Source organism: Protopterus annectens, chromosome 8.part0 (assembly GCF_019279795.1).
Source record: "Protopterus annectens isolate FY-2018-M chromosome 8.part0, PAN1.0, whole genome shotgun sequence".
Classification (NCBI taxonomy): domain Eukaryota; kingdom Metazoa; phylum Chordata; order Ceratodontiformes; family Protopteridae; genus Protopterus; species Protopterus annectens.
Window position 1 is genome coordinate 1,329,600,740 of NC_056741.1, and position 20,998 is coordinate 1,329,621,737.

General features: G+C 38.4%; 1 protein-coding gene across 1 annotated transcript in view; it reads left to right on the top strand.

The window, feature by feature from the left end:
- SCN4B (sodium voltage-gated channel beta subunit 4) overlaps nucleotides 1–14,022 on the top strand; it is a 112,572-nt gene extending 98,550 nt beyond the window's left edge. Inside the window, exon 5 of the mRNA XM_044080871.1 lies at nucleotides 7,482–14,022. Coding sequence (XP_043936806.1) covers nucleotides 7,482–7,575 — 94 coding nt within the window. The 3' untranslated portion in view covers nucleotides 7,576–14,022. The remainder of the gene's footprint in view (nucleotides 1–7,481) is intronic.
- Nucleotides 14,023–20,998: the final 6,976 nt, after the last annotated feature.

Genomic DNA, 20,998 nt, shown 5'->3' on the forward strand with positions numbered 1-20,998 from the left:
TATATATATATATATATATATATATATATATATATATATACACATATATATACATCTGTCAATGGTGAAAGGCCTACTAACAAGATCAACATTTATAGACCTCACCAGATCCTTACAAGCTTTAAGTCACAGAAATATTTTCAATAAACTAACTATAGATTGATTTAGCTGTCAGAATACAGACAAGATCCTGATAACAGATGAACTTGTATTCACCTCTGGAGTACGCAGAGGGTCAGTTCCAGTACCTGTACTGTTTTCTGTTTATGTTGATAACATAACCACAACAATTCCTCCCTCTGCAATTATCCCATATACAGATAATATTGTTTGCCTTACAGTTTCAGATACAGAGCAAATGCAATTTGTTTGTGTCTTTCGGCTTTTTCCTGGTTAGGGGTCGCCACAGCGGAACTCCGGTCCGCTAATGATTGGCAGTTGAATTTTTACATACCGGCTTGCCAGGCCTAACGCACAATTTTCAAGAAAGGTACGCCGATTCACGCATATCACCACGCAGAAGACGATCTGAGAATCGAACCAGACAGCGTCTTACTGTGAGGCAACAATGCTATCGCAGCACCACCACCACTGCGGGTCTACAGAGCACATGCAATAACTCCATCAAAATGATCTAAACCTAAAAAAACCTTATGAAGCTATAAACAATGTAACCCATTAATTCACAAGAGGCATCTTATCTTCAAACACCAGAAGACAGCAATAATGATATTTGAAAAGCCTCAAAGATTACAAAAATACAAACCTATAGTTATTAAAGATATCAGCAATACAAAAATATAAGTAGATCAGTACAAATATCTATGGCTGAACCTAGACCCAAACTTCAATGTTAAATGTGATGAAGATAAAATTACAGAAATCTTCATCATATAACTTAGGGTATGCTATAGTGTTAACAATCATCTTACCCCCAAATCAAGATGGGTCCTAGATAAGAATGTACTATTCCCATGTTCAGAATATGCAGTACCTATAATTTCCCAGCATTTATCTTAAAAATTCACATAATATATAAATCACAATAAACAGCCTTTGACAGTTTAATAACCTCGCCCCACGGACTCTGCACTACTGTAGCTCCCTCTAAAGAGCAAACAGATTACCTGTTCCAGCAGCATGCCTACTATCAACATTAACATTCTATGGCAACTCGACGCCGTAAAACTCCATTGCCAATCATGAGCGGACAGGTGATCTGCTGTGGCGACCCCTAACCGGGAAAAGCCAAAAGAAGAAGATCTATATCTGTATTTATCTATCTATAAGCACACACACACACACACACACACACACACACACACACACACACACACACACACACACACACACACACACACACACACACACACACTTTTTTCTTGCACAGCATACAGTTCCCTTACCTTTTGTACTCTAATTCTCTTATTCCATATGTACCATTTTTCACCATTTATTTGCAATAATCTAAGTATTTATTTCCTTTATTACATTACAGTTTCTAGGCATAATGCCCTTTCCACTACAAGAGAAACACACGTGCACACACACACATGCCCACACAATGCAAAGCCCACCTGACAACCACAAAAATCTGCCCTAAAAGTGGTATTACCTAACACAATATCACTACCTCCAAATCTTATTTCATATTTTAGTATTACCTGATCCGGGACAACTACATGCTAATGTACAGCAATCCATTGAAGAACTTTAAATATTCACATCTGCAGAACTTGTAAACATCAGTTTTACACCTCCTTAATATCATATTTACAGAAAGTAAACACCAACTATACCTATTTTTACTAACTTACAAAACCTGTTTCCTGCCCTGTAATCCTTCCTTCCCCTCCCTTTTGACTACAGATAACTCCTCATTTCCTTATGACCCATCCAGGTCTATCTCCTTCTGTACCCTGCAGCTATCACTTCTCACTTTCTGCATGCATGTGCTTGCTTACTTCTTGCCTGCTCAGTCTGTTGTCTGTGCTGTATCTCCACATTGTACATGCACTTCAGCAATGAATGTCTTTACCTGTTACAAGTTTCTGTTTTGCCTTGCCTATATATCAGTCCTACGCATTTCAGCTTTACCTGCTGTTAATTCTCTGCTTCATGAATTAGTCCTATGCATTCATACATGCATATACATGGCGACTATTATCACTTAGTAATACCATCTTACCTAATGTATGCAAATTGCACAATTGTCATGCTGTATTACTCTATATTTCTACATTTTCTGCTTCTACAAACTGCAGTGCTGTACTGAAAACACAGAAGCATATGCTACCTTGAATTATTCACTCTTTATCAATTCCTTATTTTTACTACCGTGTGCTGTATTTTTCCCCCTCAAGTACCCTGTGAAAATGGGCATTTGCCCAGTATGGAAACCCAGTCAAGTAAATTAAAAAAAAGAAACTAACTCTAATAAAAAAAAAAAAAACCACCAGAGAAACTTTGCTTGTATATAGGCGGTGTTAGGAAAAGGGGGTTGGAGCAAGGTTAGGGTTAACACACACGAATAAGAATAGGCAGAGGGGGTTTCTGCACCACCTTATCTGTGCTCTAACCCTTGCTTAGTCCTAAACTTGCTCCAACCCCATCACTTTTCATTACCTTAACTGTAACCTAACAGGAACTATAGGGCTAAGCAGCATACTCTTGGGAGTGAGTGCACACACACACACACACACACACACACACACACACACACACACACACACACACACACACACACACACACACACATATGCACACACACACACACGCACACACACACACACACACACACACACACACACACACACACACACACACACACACACACATGTATATCCATCTGGCTAATCTCTTCTTCTTCTTCAACTCTCAAGCCAGCTCTACCTCTATCCTGACTTTTTACTCTAATTTGCTTGACTGCACATGGTGACTCACCTTGTATTGTGCCCCACTCCTTTAACACATTCACCCATTACAATCATCCCCATATCCTCTATATCTCTTTCACTCCCTGATCCTGTTCCCCTTACTTCTACTTTATCATTTTTAACATATATGCCTCTTCACCCACATTCTGTTTTGTTTTATATAATCTTACGCCCAAATATCTTGTCTTTTCCCAACATCCTCTATAAACTATATTATTAATTCCATTAACTAAATTTAATTCTCTTGGTTCGTATCTAAACACATAGCAACCCTCTGTTTTTCCACCTACTGACTGGTCCACTGAATCTCTGATTTCTGTATTTAAACCCCTCTTGCATTCCTTTCTACCCTGTCCATCTCCTCTCACCAGCAATGTACTAATTTGGGGTGGTGGGGATGGATTTTCTTGGGTCTGGATACTAAGGGGTTGCATTGTCTGTAGATTCCAATGGTGTGTTAGTGCAGCACAGGCATTCAGAAAAGAACATCCGGACTGTATTTGTAGTCAAGGCTATGTGTTAACTGTAGCAAGTTGCTTGCTACATTTTTACATTTTTTTGATGTTTCTTTTTTCTGCTCGTTGACCTATTTCCAACAGTCTATTTATCACCAGCAGAAAAATACTTTTGACCTGCAAATGGCATCATCTTTAAAAATCAAACACAAAATCTTTCAGTCATAGCTAAATCTATTAGCCATCACCGTGACTCTCTATATTCAGTCTGCATTGCAAAACTATGGAACTCAGTTCCTCTTAACGTCAGGGAAGTAACAAATCCAAAACCTTTTCTACGACAACAAAAATTGATGTCAGAATCAAATAGTGCACATGTGCCCAACCCAATGGAACAGACACAGTTAACTCCATGCAATCAAACAAATAAGTTACCTACCTCGGCACCGTAAAAATCTACTGCCAATCATTAGCGGACTGGAGTTCCGCTGTGGCGACCCCTAACCGGGAAAAACTGAAAGAAAAACAACAACAACATAGCATGGACTTTTCCAACATACTGACACCACGTCTACTTCTCCTGGCCTGTTCCCTTCCTCTTCATCTTTCACTCGTCCTCCTCAGTCCTTTTTCTCTCACATCCTTCCTTCTTTCCATTGCTCTCTTCTTTCTCATAACACTGGTCCTTATTTTGTAACATATGTTTGTAACGACACTTCAGCATAGCCATCACTTTTCTCATCTGAGTTCACTTCATCATTCACTCGTCCTTCTCAGTCCTTTTTTCTTTTCTTTTTCTCTCACATCCTTCCTTCTTTCCATTGCTCTCTTCTTTCTCATAACACTGGTCCTTATTTTGTAACATATGTTTGTAACGACACTTCAGCATAGCCATCACTTTTCTCATCTGACTTCACTTCATCATTCACTCGTCCTCCTCAGTCCTTTTTTCTTTTCTTTTTCTCTCACATCCTTCCTTCTTTCCATTGCTCTCTTCTTTCTCATAACACTGGTCCTTATTTTGTAACGTATGTTTGTAACGACACTTCAGCATAGCCATCACTTTTCTCATCTTGCACACAATGTGAGAATTATTGTGATGTTACAGAACTTGAATTTGAGGCCTTCTTTTAAGCATCTACACTACATATCTGTTTATGCTATTCACTTGTATGTATTTTACACTGTTTACATATCTCTTTGCGTTACTAACTTGTACATATTTTGTACTGTTTTTGTTATTTTTCTGCAAAGCTTTTCTCCCCTACATTCCACTGAAAATGGGTTCTCAGCTCAGCTGGTCTATCCTGATAAACAAAATTGTGCCCAAGTGAAAAATAAAATATTTCAGGCCATGATGACTTTAAAATATAAATGTCGTACTCCTTTCCTTACAGAAAAGTACTACATTACAAGAGTAGAAATAAGATTACTTTAGCCACATGAGGAAAATAATTTTTAAGAAATATAGCACATTCATACATCTACAAACCAGGCTTAGACACTGATTCTCTCTGGAGATGATAGATAATGTAAGGCTGTAAGTGTTTTAAAACTTGTTAGCAGCTATCAATTATTCATGACAGAGACCAAAGCTCCTTCCATAAATTGTCAAGTTTAACAACAAAGGAATAGTGTGGGGTGGGTCTGTTAATAGTTTAAGTTTATAAAATGCTAGTTCTAGAAACCTCTGTAATTTAGCTAATTTAATTTCCTGAGGTTCTAAAATTAACTGTGAGAAGGTTAACAGAAAATGTTCACATAGCTCTCAACTGTCCCTGATTTTGCCTCATTGTTTTTGTCCTGTCTTTCATGATATTCGTGATTTTCTAGTAAATCAGTGGGATTACACTCCGGTCAGTAAACCAAGACATTTGAATTTTATTCTTATTTATTTTATTTCCTTATCCTTTGTTGACCGAGTTAGTCCTGCTAAGCTAGTAGCCTCTTTTTAGAAGAGCAGCGGCGGTATTATTTATACTACTAAGGGAAGGCCTTTGTCTTCCATCATTCTTGGCTTTGTCATTGATTCTTGAACAGAAGTTGAAAAAGATGCTTAGGAATTAAGAAAAACCCATGACTTGCCTTAAAGGCAGTGGTAAAAAGGATGCATTTCTGTGATGAGGTATTTTGCAAGTCAGGGAAACATTTGCTTCAATGACCGATTGAGGGCCAACCATGGCCAATATAATAAAACTTTATTTACGAGTATAAAAGAGTAAGCGTTTTCACGACCTCACAATCACTTCTTTAGACTCACATATAGCAAATGCACCATCAAATTTATACAACAAGCTAACCAATCAAGGCAACCCGCTCATTAATAAAAAACCTTGAAGGCATAGAAAGGCATAAAAAATCAAACAATACAAGTCAATGGGGGAGTGTGCATGCACACAATAGTGGTTTCAAAGAAATTGCATCATTAATACCTGGTGTCCTACCTGCATTAAAGTATAGAATCCATCTCTATTCTGCCAATTCTGTCCTATTCCTGATGTCTCCCCCTCTAACATTCTGTCTTATAATCTCTAACACAAAGAACCTGACCTCATGATGTTGTCCATGCACCTTCGTATGTCATGTCAGTACATTGCCCTCCTTATTGTTCCTAATGCCCCTCAAGCGTCCCATAATACATTCTCTTAGAGAACGATTCATCTTTCCTATATAGAACACTTTTCATTCTATACAGAAACTGTAATACATGACATTTCTAGAAACATAATCCACATAGAATTTATGTTCTATCATAATCCCAGTCTGTAAATGTAAAAATTCAGAACTTACATAAATATACCTACATATATTACAATTCCTACAGAGGTATGTCCCTTGTCTCTGTGAGGTAGTCATTGGTCTCTCTATATCAGCCCTATAACACAACTGCCTTTTTAACGGCATATTATTTTTAAACGAGATCAAAGGTTTATCATTAACTATTCCACTCACCTCATCTGAGGGCTTGAGAATATTCCAATTTCTTTTGATGATGGCAGAAAAAACATTCACATTGTTAGAGAAAGTCAAGGGCACCCTAACTTGACTCTCATCATTCTGAACATAACCTACCCTATCCTCTAAACAATGTTCCGAGAAGTGGAGTTTCCTCCTCGCCCCTCTCTGCCGTAGGAGAAGGGAAATACAATCATCTATCTCTTTATCTGAATATCCCTTCAACAAAAAGTCGTTCGTTAACTCATCAAGTGCTTCCATTAATGAGTGTTCTTCATTATATTATCTCATCATCCTCAGGATTTGCCCTTTTAATACATTTCTTGAGACATGTCTAGGGTGCATGCTATTTTTATGTAACAACAAATTTTTCCTACTTGGCTTCCTATATAGACCTGTTTGTAAATGCCCTAGCTTTGATTTCTTTATTGTCACATCTAGAAAATCTATCTGTTCCTTAGAAAATATAAACATAAACCTAAGGAATGGTGGAGTACTACTCAGGTAATCTATAAATTCTGTCACCATTTCACTTGACCCTTTCCATAGAAAAATTATGTTGGCTACAAACCAAACATATCATAGCAGGTAGTGTACAAACCTATTATTGTGCAACACACAATTCTCCTCCCATTGTAACAATGCAAGGTTGGCATAGCTATTTGCACAAGCTGCGCCCATAGCCACGCCAACCTTTTGTAAAAAGAAATCATTATTAAAAACAAAAATATTATTCTGTTAAACTATTTCAAGCAAAGCACATATAAGATCAATTTTGTCAATTGGTTATTTTTGGAATTTGAAGTTTGGTGTACGTGTCTGAGGACCTTTACCCAGGAATCATTTATTTTTCTTTATTTGCATCAGTGAGGAAAACAAATCATTATCCACTAATTTGCATGTCTATTAATCACTGTTAACTACCAAGAGTGCAGAGCAGTAGGATTCATGGTGGCTATTTGTTTGGGAAGACATATTAAAATATAATAAAGTACTTGGGAGTGATTTGTGATGCATTATTATAGCACAGAATATGAACATGCACTGAAAACAAAAACATATTTTTGAGTTTCTTGGTGGAGTTTTCCTTTAATAATGAACTCATATATATATATATTTTTTTTATTTTAAACAGGAAAGAATGCCTTGTGAGTTCCTCAGGGAATGACAACACAGAGAATGGACTTTCAGGCTCCAAAGCCGGAAAAAAAGTGCCTCCCAAGGCCTGATAGAATGCTAGATGCAACATGGGCAAAGATAACAAGTGTGCTTATGATTAACATATGTGCCTGTTCCTTAACTCTGTATGGCTGTGAAAGACTGAAGAGGAAGTAACTCGTTCTGAACATGATGGCTGCATCTACCATAGAAACTTGGCTATCTCTCCAAAACAGGGACTAAAAAACAAGTGTTAACACCATTCTGGATGTCTACTTTTAAGGGACCTCAAGTACACTTTGACAGGAAGAAGTGGTTTGTCTTGGAGTGCTGCACCCTTTCTTGAAGTCACTTTTCATCATGATGGTTTCTCTGCATTTCTAGACATTCTACAACTAGACAAGAACACAGCACACTGACATGATTGGGTGCCTCAGTTGGATGCAAAAATAAATACCCACCAGTGTCTGTACTATACTATGCATCTTCCTGGAATGGTTTGCAAGCTGTATTTACTATCTGCATGGATGTGTATGTTACCACAAAAAAAGCTGCCTACGTTTAGACATCCTATACCTTAGTCGGAATTGTTACTATTTGTTTTTTATAGATGTTAAAAGTGAGCTGTAGGTGGCAGCACTTGATCACTAATTTATCTCTGCACTGCACGTGCTTAGGGTGCACTTTAACCATTTTTTTGCTCAGGGTGCTTATCTGCTGTATTATTCACTTTATATTCAAATTAATTTGATAGTTAGCTTTAAAATGAATCGATAGTGCTCTGTTAGAGATACGGTTTGCTCTCCCTTCTAGTTTATTCTGCTGTAAACTTCTCTGCTATATCCTTCTCCCATTCAGTGTCTCAGAGATTCCTTCATCCCCACAAAGATAAAGAATTAGGTTGAAGTCATGCCCTTGTAAGGCACATGTAGGCACTGTGTTTGATGTGATGTGGGGGTGGATGCTAGCATTGGAGTTCCTACCTGATGCTGTTGCATGGCAACCAGCTACAGTAACCTGCGTGTCTGTTACCTGCGTCACCCTTGCACTTTGGCCACAAACTGATTGTTTTTCTGGGGTTTTGGATATGATTTGTGAAAGATACTGAGAGAAAGCTTTGCTGAATAGTATGAACACTGCATTTCAGCATTACTTTTTTAGGAGTGTTATCCCACTCCTAAATAAAAGCACAAATCATTAAAACAGAGTTCTGATAATTATTTCTGTCCTACTCCTACGAGTTCATTGCATGAGTTTCTTCTCATCGGTTTATCGCATGATTTTTACTAGAACAATAAATTATGGTACATGGGTTTGTTATATAAAACCTGCTGTTTTATCTTCCTGAACTAAGGCTGTAGTTTATAGTTGTCTCATGGCTTCTAGTGCAGCATTTTGGACACAAGGTTTGTTCTGTAGTGGGCACAGCACTTGGATGAAATGTTGACCACGGTACAGTGAGGGGTGCTCAGAGAGCAGAAATGGGTGGCTCTGACAGCACTTGAATAGGAGATCAACTAATTAGAGTATAACAGAACTGTGGGCATTCTTTGTAGCTCTTAAAGGGGACATATATCAGTAAGTCTCATCTGAGCCAAGGAGGTGGCAGGTATTGCCCTTAGAACAGAAGGTACAAAGTAGTCACTGAACATATTCCAGGCACTGCATGGTGGGTAAGCTTGCAAAGCCAGTATCTTTATGCCTCAGCAGGTGAGGGGAGAGAACAAAGGAAAACAAAATATATGGCATTTTCTTTTTTTGTCTACTGACTGTAAGAACACTGATAGTTAAGGGTAGATTCAGACACCTTTCCTTTGATAGCTGTCCACATTGCAACACGTTAGGCCACCTCCCTTCGCACAGGTGGGCACACTAGTAGAAGCTGCTCAGCCCCGTCCTTCTTGTCTGGCTCCTTAAGTGCTCAAGCTGTTAGCAAAACTTGGATTGCCTGTGTCATAGTCATGCTTTTAATCCCTACATGCTATGGATCCAGGTCGAATTATTTCTTGAAGTAATAAGAAGATGCAACCTCTTCCTGTAAACCATTTGCTTTTGAAGTTACTTTCTAGGATAGTATTGGAACCACTGAATCCATCTAGAATCCCTGAAGGAAGGAATCTACCCTCAGGTAGCAGTGTTCTTACACTCAGTATTTAAAAAAAAAAAAAAAAGAAATGGCATACATTTTGCTTTCTATTGTTCTGTCCCTCTCATATGCTGGGGCATATAAATACAGCTTTACAAACATACCCAGCATGCATTGAACAGAATACGTTCAAATTACTGTTTTGTCCCTTCTGTTGTATGGGCACTCACAACCTGTCAGCTTCTGGCCTTGGGTCCTTGGGTGAGTCTCTGACATTTGGCCCACCTTCACTGTTGAAAGAGTGTCTGCCAAATCCATTGTACTCTTGCAAGTTGAGCTCCTATTTAGGTGTTATGAGAGGCACCATGGGTAAAAAGACAAAAAAAAAAAAAAAAAAATCAGGGAATTATTTAAAAGTGAGATCAGGCAGTTATAAAAAAAAACCTGACTATTTTACCATTACTCATGCAATGCTGAGAACTGCTGTAGCATTGTTGTACTAGCTCACAGGGCAGAATTCCACCAGTGTCTTGGGCTGGTGGGTATGCACAAATGAGAAGTGGCAAATTCTGTACAGTTTTATAAGTACTATTCAAATTCTGCTCTGTGCTTATTTACTGTTTATTGTGTGGGGCTTTCTCTGCAGTAATTATCTAAATTCACTGTGAACATTTTAAGAACAGCAAAGGCTTTGCTCATCTGTTCTTTTTAAGGATTTTCAGATGTCTCTCTTGCTTTATAATATGCTTGGGACTTTTTTGGTTCACTTGATTATGGCAGAGTATGAAAGTCCCATTTTTAACACAGAACCTTTACAAAACAAAAGAAAGCGGACATAAAAAGGCTGCCTCAACTGGTTTGATCTATTCTCCCATCTTCCTGTCCCAAAGCTTTGGTTCGCTTTTATTAAGCTCTGTAATGACCATTTTCTATGTATCCTTTTTATGTACAGTATTGAACTAAAAAACAGCAATGTCAGAGCACAGAACGGTTGCAAATAACAATGCAAATGTTGAGGCTCTTCCAGAGCATGCAAAGCTCATGGTGCTGTACTGCTACTATTGCCACTAATTTCAATTCCAGAGGATTTGGACTATTTGGAGCTGAAAGCGTAGAGTAGAGGGTTAAACTATGAGCTGTTAATGAGCTCCTTTCTGTAGTGCAGGGTATGATTCCCTCAGCCTACATTTGCCTGTTGTGTAACTCCGAGCAAGCCACTTACCAGATGATACTCCAAGGTTTGGGTCACCATTGAATAGGGGCTCTTATGCAAGTTGACTTAATTGGTATACCGAAAAAAAATAAGAAGAAAGTGAATATCTGATTCAGTGCTGCCCCTTGTGGTTAGTGAATGAGTGTGAATCACATACAGATAGCTTGATGGCATCATAATGCATGTGCCCTTCTACATATGTAGATACTCATTGCTGTTGTGCAATATCTGATGGGTCATGACAGAAATTCACTAAATTCCCACAGCAGCGTATACACATGAACTTGAAACTTACCTACATTTATCTTTATTCTTACTATTATATCTGAATATCTGAGATGCGTATTCCTCTCTTATAGCACCATTTATAGAGATCAGAGAGATAGAGAGAGAGAGGTACAGTTTTAGGGGAACTCTGCAGGACCCATTCCAAAGAATGGGATAGTAGAAAATGGTGGAGTGGGGTCTAGCATAAGCTAGGCCTCATGTTACAATAAATCTCTTAAAAAATTGTTGTGAAAAACTGCTGATTCTTGTTTAGAAGAGGCATTTTCTTTTTATATTGTATTTTATTCTCTGCCCTTTACAATAGTAAACCTCAACTAGTATACACGCTGTTTTTTCTTAGCATAGCAGATTAGATGATACCTAGAAGGAGTGATGCCTGTTTTTACTGAAAAAGTTTTCAGTAATTTTTAAAACACATAAGAACCAAAAAACATCAAATAATACCACTTTCCTTAAATGTTAGAGCTATTTTAGACCAGGATGAGAGTTTTGATTGATAAATGTTATTTCTTAAAGTAATACCTGAGTGGTAATCTAGGTCTAATACCAAGGAAAGATAAAAAAACATGTAACTGGACCAGTTCAGAGTGTGTTTTGCAGGTAACACTGTGCTATTTTGAACCACTGTGTTAGTTTAAGGTATAAACACATCACCAACAAAACATGTTATGGGTTCAAATACCAATTATTAGGTGTGGGTAATAGTTTGGAGAAACCTTTCCACAGCTGGTGCTCTGGTATTAGTAACTCAGTTAGTGCCAAAAAGAGGGATTTTAGTGGTCAAAGGGCAGAACTAAATAGAGTCAAGGGCTATGGCTAGCTTCCTAAATGTATGTTTTTGTGCGCGGGTGCAAGAGTACAGGTCTTTGTATCAGTTAAGACAAGCTTGGTGGTTTAAAGCCATAATTCATCCATCCTTTCAGCACGGCCCGAGAGCATGAAAAGTACCTACATTTTGCTGTAGTGCAGTCTAATTGCAGATGCTTCGGGCTGCAGAACTGGTGTCATATAATAGTGATGTAACTCAGCTCCCTAAGAATTGTGCTGCAACGTCTGCCCAAGTGAGGCTAGCACAGTGCATAGGATTGTGTTTTTGTCGAAACATGAGCGATGCTCCTCTGGTTTAACATTAAGGAGTGCCTTTTTCCTCTTCCTTTCTCAGCCCCCTTTCATTATATCCAGAACAAGACTAGTGCTGAGCAGTTCTGTTTTAATCACAGAAGACTTACAGTGGGGACTGTCAATCAATGCTTATTATAATTGTTTTTTATCAATGGTGCCATGCAGTAAGTAATAAGATAGCAATACTTTTAGCAAAAAATAAAACAATATTTTCAAGACATACCAAAGGGCTACAGCAAGTCTTCGTTTTCATCTTCCTCTTTCTCTGTTATGATCTGTCATATCAGTAATATATATCTATGCCATTTTGTTTTTCATATTACATTAACATGATATTTAAAAAAATGACTGCAGCTTAATAGAAAGATAATGCTTTTTAAACCAAAGATTTGTTTACTGTCATATTTAAATTTTTATTTAGCATAATAAGTGAATAAGTGGACATTAACAATGAAGTGTAAATAATATACATGTCATTGGGCAGAATGGGGGATTGAGTTTGTTTATATTCATACAGACTTTGCTTTGTCCTGCGTGATAGAAGTTTAGTTTTTTCATTCCTTCTTTTTATGAAATGTAATATTTTTACTTGATATTTAAGGGAAAAAAAATGCTTCCTGTTCCATGTCAGTAACCAAATATGCAAACATGAAAAATATTGAAGAAAAATTAAATGTTGCTCTGATTTTCTTTTTTAATTTGATTGCTAGGGATTAAGTAATCGATTAACTGTGTGGACAGGCTGCTGCTAACAAACTGTTTCCAACAACATCTTAGGCCAGGGGCAGATGAAATAAATGAAAGGCTTATTAGAGCTGCAACATTAGTATGTGAGCAAAACTGATTGTGCTAAATATTTCTTTAACATAAAATAATTTCAAAGCAACTAACATGTATGAAGATGTAACGTATTCTTAAGCAAACTGATAACCTTAGGGGGAAAACAGAAAAAAAAAGACTTTAATATTTGATTGCAATGTCAGCATTTCAATTGTTAAAAATAGAAAATAAGGGCACGATATTTGTCTTTATTAACTAATGTAAAACAGTAAGCTACTAAATAGTTTTTGAATCACTGATTCTCAATAAACTGGTACAGATTTTTTTGTTTTTACTATTGTGCAAGCTCATAAAATAGGAGTTGCTATGTGTTCATAAAGTTTCAGAGATAGGTATCTCAGGTCAAAAGAAGCTCATGCATTCCACTAAATATAAATAAGAAAATGCAAGAGCATTATTCAAATAATTCGTATTTATATGGACAGTCTGATTTTATATATCAGTGTGACCAGAGATGCTTTGATGCCTACAATGGGAAACAACAATGTCAATAAAGAATATAATTGCAAAAGATAGTTTATTTGTTTTGGCCATCATGACCTGAGTGTAGCTGTTTTGTGATCAGTGGACATAACTGTGATCACAAAATGGTGCATCTGCCAAATAGGATGGACTTTTAAAAGTTCTAAAAGTTGTAAAAAAAAGCCTGCTGAACTACTTGATGTGAGAGGGCTGCTGCTCTACACCCCTTTTACTTATGAATAAAGCTCTGAGATCACGTGTTTCAGAGAAAGGAGAAATCCTTAAGATACCACAATCTCAATCTGTGAAAACAAAATCCAGTAATCAAACACTCTAGTGATCACACATTAGAGTGCAAAATTCAAGAACCACACACTAGTGATCATACATTAAAGTGTAAAATCCCTAAACCACACACTAGCGATCATACATTATAGGGTCATAGGAGGTTACTAGGCTAATGGCCCTGGGGTCCTTACAAGCATAGCCAAGAGTTTATCTCCAAAAAAGAAACCTCAGTCAGCACCTGTTGCCCCTGTCAGTGAGGGACAATGGTGGAACCCCTGAGACAAATTTGTGGTTTCCCATCTACTCATCAAGGAAGCGCTTGAAGAGGGTCAACAAGGTACTCTGTTTGACATGTATGGGAAGTCTATTCTAGAGACGGGGCAGCCTCTGGGAGACAAACCTGTCTCTCCAGCAGGTTTTGTTGATGTTACATATTAGATTTAGGCCTATCAAACGGGTAATGCGTGAGGAGTTAGACTTACAGATATGGAGCATCTCTAGTAGGGAAGGGTCCGATATTGCCTTGTAGGCGAGACACAGATCACCTCTGAGCAATCTGTATGATATCAAGTAAAGTGATTGTGATTTTAGCCTGTCCACATAGCACAGGTGTTGGAGGCCATGGATTCTCTTTGTGAGGTATTTCTGTGGCCTTTCCAGTTGGTGCAGGTGTTTGGAGATGCACATACCAAACTGGGTGTTATACTCAATTATAGGTCTAATGAGGAGGAGTACAGAGAGGTAATAACCTCCTTTTTTCTGGCTGCAATCCCTTTACTTATGAGATGAACTAAGTAAAAGGCTTTTCTGACCACTGCCACTACATGATGGTCGAATGTGAGATTGTTGCCAACCTGAGTACCCAGGTCTCTCACCATAGGTTGTGTGCTTAGGGTGTTGCCATTGATGTAGTAATTAGTAGGGGCCATGTTTTCGCCGAATGGTATAATAATGCATTTTTTTGCATTTAACCTAAGGCCATGACTTTGGCACTAGTTATTTGTAGCTGTGAGACCCTCTTGTAGTATGTTAACATCATTTGGGGGGTCAATGACAACACCCAACTTACAGTCATCCTTAAACTTGGTCAGCCACAGGCCCTTTGTCTTTGCCTGGACCTCTTAGAAGTACATGCCAAACAGTAGGGGTCCCAGGACAGATCCCTGGGGAACACTGCTAGTGACAGGTCTGCTGTCAGAGGTGGTGGTGCCTATTTTGACCTTGTGGGGGACTGTGTCAAAGGCCTTGGCCAGGTCAAGGTAGACTGTATGTACTGACTTTCCCTCATCCAGGGCCTTGGTGACAGTTTCACAGAAATCAGCTAGGTTCAGTAGGCAAGATCTGCCCCTGACAAATCCAAACTAGGTGGGGTCGAGTGCTTGGAGATTGCCTATGTCCTTGTTTATGAGATTCATAATAATACTCTCCATGGCTTTACAGATCAGACTTGTCAAGCTAATGGGTTGATAGTTTCCTGGGTCAGTAGTGGCACCACCTTTGTGCAAGGGGATGACAATGGTGGTTCTCCACTCTGCTGGAATGAAGCCTGTAATTAGGCTATGGTTGAATAGGGTGCTCAATGGCGAAGCTAGTTCTTGCTTGAGATAGTGCAGAATACAGCCTGGGATACTATCAGGTCCCGTGGAAGCTGTGTTCTTTGCCTTGGATAGGGCCTTTACCACTTGACCTATGGAGATGTGAGATGTGAGGTGTGGGACAAGTATCGGGGATGTTGACTGGGCCTTTGGGGGGTGATAAGGGGTGAAGTTTGCACTGAACCTATCGGCTAGCAGGTTGGCTAAGAAAACAGGATTAGTGTAAGTGTAAGTGGTACCATTAAGTACTAATTCAGAACAAACTTGGGCTTTGCCAAGGAGGTTCCTAACATAACTGAAGAAAGACTTGTGGTTTCCCTTTGTTTCAAAGACTAGTTACAACTCATAACTGGCTTTGGAGTTCTTCACTAGTGATCTAATTTGCTTGTTGAGGTGGAGGAGGGAGTTTTTCCAATTTGGAATTTGTTCCTTTTTACCCTTGGACAACAGTTTCTTCTTTTTGTTGTAAAGCCTGTTGATAGATGATATCCACCAGATAGGTTTGTGTTTCCTTGAGGAGCAGGTTTTAGTTCTGTTGGGTATGGCTGAGTCCATGCAGTTGTACAGATGCTTGCATACTGCACTGGCGTACTGTTCAGCATAGTTGTCTGCATCCTGTGAGGGGAGCGGTTGTGTGAAGCTGCTGATACCCTCCCTTAGAAGGTTGTACTCAGCTTTTGAGATGTTTTTTAGCCTGGTTATGGCTGGGGAGGGGCTGGGTGTGATAAAAACTTCGAATGAGACAGACTGATGATCTGATCTCACCAGGGAAGAACATACTATGGGAGTGGTGCAGCGGTTGCCCATGTTGGTGAGAACCAAGTTCAGTATGTTATCTCCCCTTGTGGGGGATGAGACTAGCTGGCCTAGTGTGTTAGAGTTGATTAAGTCAAGGAATTGTTGGGTGAGTGCATTAGTGCAGGAATAGTTCACCCAATCTATAGTAGGCTAGTTGAAGTCACCAAGGATCAGGGTGTTAAGGGGTACCTTGACGGAGTCAAGTAGGTCCAGGTAGGAGGAGCGGGTGTCCTGAGACATGGAGGGGGGTCTGTAGCTGGCTATAACTTGGATGAGTCTATTGCCAACTGTCAGTTGCACCAGGAGTAATTCCAGTGCGTCATGCTGGCAAACCAGTTTGGAGGTGTGCCTGCCCTTAATGAAGATAGAGACTCCACCATCCTTAGTCTTCCTTATGTCACTTTGGGGTCAGAATGTGTGGAATGAGGTATATAGTCTGGTAAGGCAGGGGTGCTCTCCGCAGCCCTGGACCACGTTTCTGTGACTGCACAGGCATCGGCATCTTCCATTGTGAGGAGAGCCTCCAGTGAGTGCATTTTCAGGTGAAGGCTCCTAGTATTGAGCAGCTTGACCTTCAATTTGCTTTTTGACAGATCATTTAAGTTGGAAGATTTATCTTTGGGACATAGACACACAGCTTGGGAGGGTGGCCTAATGGTTAAGGTGTTTGCCTTACAAACACATGGTGCAAGGTTCAAGTCTCACAAGGGATAATTGGCTAGGCTTAAAATGGCTCGCAAGGGCAGTAAGCTTAGTACTAATGTATGAACCTATAGCCTAAAAATGGCACAATGGGAGAGGCAAGAACCTTGGCCAAGATCTGGAACTCCAGGGGTGACAGGTGGAGGCCATCTCTGACAAAGCATCAAGGCCTGTCAACCATGTCATCCCAGGCAGATAGATACTGGATCCCCTTGGAAAGACACCAGAAACTAAGCCAGTTGTTGAAGTTAATCATTTTTTGTTGGTATTGTGGTATCATTCTTGGTGAAGATAGATGCTGCTTAGGGCTAGGGTCATACTTGCCTGGGACACATACTCTTAGAGCTCAATCATGTCTCTCTTCATGTAGACCAGGGAGGTACGTCTCAAGTCATTCACACCAACATGGACAATGACAGAGTCATACTTTTACCTGTTGTGGAAAGACTTAAGTGTGTGCTTGATGTGGCGGATTCAAGCACCTGACAAACATTAAAGCACAGTGTCCCAGAATCACACACTAGTGATAATATATTAGAGCATAATATCCCAGAATCACACACTAGTGATCATACATTATAGTGTGGATCACTAGTTCATCTCACTTAAGCCTGGCACCATCTTTTTGTAGGGTTTGGCAGCACTGTGTTCAGTTTGGCCATCACAATCAGAGTGCAAAAGTTTTATCACTAACACACATGACTGTGATCACAAAGTAATACATTTGTCAAATAGGAAGGACATTTGAAATGTCTAACTGCCCCTACATTTCTTGATGTGAAGGACTGTGTTCCAAACCCCATACTACTAATATATAGTGACCATGAGATCACAGTGACCCCGGGCAAAGAAGAAATCTGTAAGCAGCACGCTCTTAGTCTTTAAAAGCAAAATCCCAGAATCACGCATGCTAGTTATCTCATATTAGAGTGCAAAATGCTAGAATTCAACACTAGTGATTGCACATTGGAGTGTGTATCACAAGTACATCTCACGTAAACCTGCCACCATCTTTTTTTGGACTTGGCTGTTAGTAAGTGACTGTGCACACCAAGTAAAAGATGAGCAAGAAATTATAATATTAGCAGGTTTAGCTGATAAATGAAGTCCTGGCAAATTTAGCTTGAGAGGTTTTCCTAACAAATAATCCCATGATACAGCTGTTTTATTGTTGTACCTGAAGAAATGTACATAATTTGTTGTATATGACATGAGCCATATGTTGTCTAGAAAAAAAATCAAGTATTTGATTTATTTTTCAAATTTGAGCACTGTGTTTTGAACTCATTACTATTCTCTGAGTTTTCCCAACAAAGGAGAAATTGAATTTTGTTTTTGTGTGTGTGCAAAAGCCAAGTATGAATTTATCTTTTTCTAAATACTGTCTACAAGTGTGTGTGTATGTGGTGGGAGGTACTGTAGGCTTGCCCTCTACACGAAATACTACATAATATGTTTACATAATGCTTGATATTTGTTGGAGAACTATGTAAACATTCATACAAGTGGGTTTTTTGTTGAAAAAACTGATGATCAGAAGTGTGATCTTTGGAACAGTGAAACTGAAACTTTGGATGCAGAAGAATATAGTCTGAAGTGGTTTCCCTTTATCTGAAGCAAGGCACAAGGATCTGGGAATTACTATATATAAGTAGCCAATACCATGACAAGAATGGGCAAGATTCCTGAATCAGGGTGTGATTAGAGGTCAGGAAATTAGCATTGCTTCAGTCTTTTATGTTTGCAAGAGTGCTCTTCCCAACACCCACAATGAACCCAGAATTGCCTCCTTCTGTAGTAATACAGAATTACATGTATTGATAATATATTTAAGTATACTTGGCATTTTTATTAGATTTGTTGTTTCTACTAATTGGAATTGTATGGGCATCCTTATCCCACATTGCATTGATGTTATGCTGTATGCTTCTTCTGATGAATAGGTAGTGGGTACCCAATAAGACTACAAGTCCCCTTTTTCCAGAAACTCTGGAGTACAAAGAACAGGAATGTAAGTTAATATGGGCCTTAAACACAGATCTTTAGGTTTTGGACATGCTTTTTCCACTGCAGTTCTGTGCATTCTACTGTGTAAAATAAAATCCAAACCCAAAATACGTTCAGTATCCTTAGTAAGGCTGATACTCAAAAAACATACCTCTCAACCTCCTACCACAAAAAATCTGCACAAATCCTTAAATAACAGGAGACAAAGGTCTGAAAATAGGGGCAGTTTTAAGTGCTGCTCTTATAAACTTATAACGTTGCTAGAATAGTAGGATTTGCATTAGCATGCATTTTCTAAAAGATATGAAATCTGAAACTGAAATTTATGCCATTATGTAGTGACTTCAGTCCTCAGTGATTTGCCCAGTAAACCATACATTTTATGAGGAACAGACCAAAAATATGAAGCAAAAATCTGGACAGTTGAAAGATATCTGAAACATTTCTCCAGCACAGCAATTTTAAGCTGGGTTTTATTCTTACAGCTTAATAATTAATATTGTTAGTCTAAGAAAGTCTTCAAACTGGCTTAAAGTACAAAATCATCACATTAAACTTGCTTTTCATTCAGCATTTGATAAACCACCAAATGAATATTTATGTATTTATTGACATTTGCTTACTGGGAAAGTCTGACTAGGTAAATGTCCAATTTCAGCAGAGACCCAGGGAGAAAAGCTCCAAAGTATTACCAAAAAATTTTTAAGAGCAATAATTTTAGAATCTTCAAAAATAATACAAAAAAACTTACAGATGAAATAATTATACCAAGTTATTCATAATGTGAAAACATTGGTTAAGAACAGATACAGCTTATACGACAATGATGTAATATTTTTAAAAATTGTAGCCACTATGTAGGGAAAGTAAGAAAGCAAAAGTAAGTTAGTATAATGCAAACAGGAACTGCAATATGGAGTATGAGAAAAACACATGGTTATGGCATATTTACATATTTAGAAAGCGAGCCAGGGGGGAGAGAAATAGATTGAAGTAGGAAAGTGAGTGAAGAAGGGAGAGTGAGAAGCTATAATGTATGAATAGGTATTTGTTCATATTTAGGAATATAGTTTATCCTGGGTTTGATCAAGGACAGAGGCACATTTTTACTATGATGTTTTTCAGAATGGTTTTAAAGGAAAGGAGGGTAGGAATTGACTTGATGGATTCAGGTAATGAGTTTCAGGCCTTAGCAACATGTTGTGAGCACAGACCACACCCAGCATATTTGATAGGTTTGTGGACAGCCAGCATTATTTCTTCATTGGATCGTAATGATTGATTGGGAACATAGTTGTGCAGAATGGTATTTAGTGCTGAACAAGCAGATGGATGCTGGATAATTTTATAGGTGTTAAGAAGCTGGGAATTGGTTAGTTGATGGGGTAGTTCTAACCAGTTTAGGCTGCTGCAAATTTAGCCACTTCATTATATCATTGTTCAAATTTTGATTTTTATGATGCCTGGAGGTTAGTAAGGATTGCAGCATAATAAATTACTGAGGGGAGGTAGTAAAAAGTGGCAAGTGTAGTTTTAGTTGCGTTGGAGAGAAATGTTTTGGCTCTGTAAAGCATCCCTAGCTTTTGTTGATTTTTTATGCAATTTTTCTATATGCAGGTCAAATTTACGATTATATTATCCTTAACAATTTGCTATGAGAAGTGACTTCAATAGTTGCATTATTAAGATAGAGGATATTAAGTTTGGTTTTGTCATGATAAAGAGATGTGGGGGGAAATTATTTGTATTTTTATTTATTTATTTTTTTGGTTGAGCATGAGTTGTGAGTTGCAAAGCTATGTTTCAGTGGCTGTTAAAACTTTCCGAGTACTTTTTTTGAGATGTGCCAGGTTGTCAGATGTGCATATGAGTGTAGAGTCATCTGTGTATTGTATTAGAGAGGCTTGTTTTCTGAATATGTGGATGGACAATGTTAAATATAAACTTAATTTGATAAATTATTATATGAGGACAAGATTCTGTTTTCATGTTAAGGAACATATGACTTAACTGGAATATAAAGAATAAAAGTGAAGCTTAACTTATTTTCTGAAAGTTCATTACAACATTTTTAAAGCGCACATCATTTTCTG